General features: G+C 44.8%; 1 protein-coding gene across 1 annotated transcript; it reads right to left on the bottom strand.

Moving 5' to 3' along the window:
• Positions 1-1078: 1078 nt before the first annotated feature.
• Positions 1079-1510, bottom strand: LOC104957466 (phosphatidylinositol 3,4,5-trisphosphate-dependent Rac exchanger 2 protein-like; the record flags this gene model as incomplete). The annotated part of the gene is made up of 2 exons (XM_010785104.1): positions 1079-1222; positions 1408-1510. Coding segments are annotated over 2 exons (247 nt in total), but the record flags the coding sequence as incomplete, so codon positions are not given.
• Positions 1511-2289: the final 779 nt, after the last annotated feature.

Raw genomic sequence — 2289 nt, 5'->3', positions numbered from 1 at the left:
ATATATAAACAACATGTCTATGAAGTGTTTTGCTCCAAATACCAAACAGATCACCCATTCTAGCCATGCCTCATATCCCTCTATTTCACTTCCTGTTTCTAAAGTGATGATTTGGGGTATAAAGCTTTAAAAAGGAGGGGTCTGAGCTCATGTGGGACCCGGCAGCTACTGTCTAAACTAAATGCTGCCGTGATGAAACGCCATATCATGGATTATCAAGGATTATCTCTGAAACAGTATGGAGCTCAAAGGCTTTCTCTCTTGCCGGTTATACCACAAGGTGAGTTCCTCTTTATTTCCTGCTTCTTCACACACATGCTCTCCAGTACAGGTTAGCTCTGAGTGTTAGCGATGCTAATGTAAACACCGACCATATTACGTCCAAAACAGTCGGGCATTGTTTCTGATAGCAACGTTTCTGATAGGGCCGTGGGTCCACATTTCAGATATGACTTCATATCGGACGCAAATCTGGATCAGCTCCGTTGTTCACCGTTTTTAGAGATTTGGGTACGGAGGAAAAGAGAGAGGGTTTTTCTGACGCTGCGTGAGTTCCCCGACACGCCGGGGACACGCCGGGGACACACCGGGGACGCACCGGGGGGACACCGGGGACGCACCGGGGACACACCGGGGACACATGTTGATGTAGAGAAGACATCAAAAAGTGCATTTTGCAGGATAGGAGACCTTTAACTCTTTAATCTTATTTTTTTATTTTATTTCTTAATCGTTTAACCTTTATTAGATTTACGGCATTTGTATTCCTATTATCTTTTTATTTGTATTTCTGTTGTACCGATATGTTGTCTTTGTTTATATTTTATATTGTTGCATCGACTCAGTCGTCTGTCTTTACTTTATTTATTATCACACCTTTGACCTCCTGGTGTCTCTCAACCTGATCAGCTGTTACATTTTGCTGCATGGACCTTTTAAAGTTCATAACAAATAATCTGAGGGGAATTCCTTATTGTGTATTTTTAACTTTTATTTTGTAAAGCACGTTGAGCTGCATGTGCTGTTTGAGAAGTGCTGTATAAATAAAGCTTTGTTGTTGTTATTATGTTGTCTTTACCCTGAGTGAAGAGCACGGGGCAGATCTTCACTCCTCCTCCACTCCTCAGGCGGGGGGGAAGCTGCAGGAAGTAGAAACTCTCCAGGTGGAAACAGACTTTCAACGCCTGACGAGACCCTTCAACCTGGAAGGACATGGGCATGTCTACAGGAAGGGAGGAGGAGAGGAGGAGAGGAGGAGAGGAGAGGAGAGGAAGAGGAGATGAGGAGGCAAGGAAAGGAGAAGATGTTTAAGCTCAATCTTGTCCTGTAGTTGCGGCCACAACACAAGTGTAGTGATATCCTCATTCAAAGTCAGACGTAATCTAGAAGTCTCTGAAGGTGACGTACTGGCCACCAGGGGCTCGCCCTCAAACTGCAGGAAGTAGAAAGTGACCTTCTCCAAATCCATCAGAGCCACCTGGCAGTCCTCCAGCATCGCCTGCTCGTCCGTCTGCACAGAAACAATAACACTTTAGGTGACATGTTTGATGCATTGTGGGAAATGTAGGCACCAGGAAGAACGCATTGAAAAGCAATAGATGATTCCCTTTGGTCCTGCAACGCCTATTTAGAGTCCGTCGTGAGTCTGCTAAGAAACTAAATCAAGAAGTGCACTACAGGAATGCCCTCCTGTTTGTTTGTTTGTTTGTTTGTTTGTTGTCCTTGTGTACAGTAGCATAAAGGGACTACAACTGAGGTTACACTTCGAAATTTGAGCAAAAATAAGATACGTTTTCTGACTGTGTGACGAGATACTGAGTGTGTGTGTGTGTGTGTGTGTGTGTGTGTGTGTGTGTGTGTGTGTGTGTGTGTGTGTGTGTGTGTGTGTGTGTATACAAGTGCATGTCTTCATGTTTGCTTCAGCTTGTTTGTTGGTATCTCTGAATGATGTGTGTTCACTGGGCACACACACACACACACACACACACACACACACACACACACACACACACACACACACTCTCTCTCGCACACACAAACACACACACACACACACACACACACACACACACACACACACACACACACAGACACACAGGAAATGGCCCTACATGTGACAGAGCGACCCTGAAACCTGCCAACTGTGTGTGTGTGTGTGTGTGTGTGTGTGTGTGTGTGTGTGTGTGTGTGTGTGTGTGTGTGTGTGTGTGTGTGTGTGTGTGTGATGTAGGTTGCTTCTAGTATGCTTGTTTATCATAGCAACTCTTTAAAAGTGCTCCCTTTCATTCA

The sequence above is a fragment of the Notothenia coriiceps genome, unplaced genomic scaffold, assembly GCF_000735185.1.
Source record: "Notothenia coriiceps isolate Sejong01 unplaced genomic scaffold, NC01 NC01_scaffold00027129, whole genome shotgun sequence".
NCBI lineage: Eukaryota > Metazoa > Chordata > Actinopteri > Perciformes > Nototheniidae > Notothenia > Notothenia coriiceps.
The sequence above is the reverse complement of the archived record's forward strand: the minus strand, read 5'-3'. Positions and strand labels throughout refer to the sequence as shown.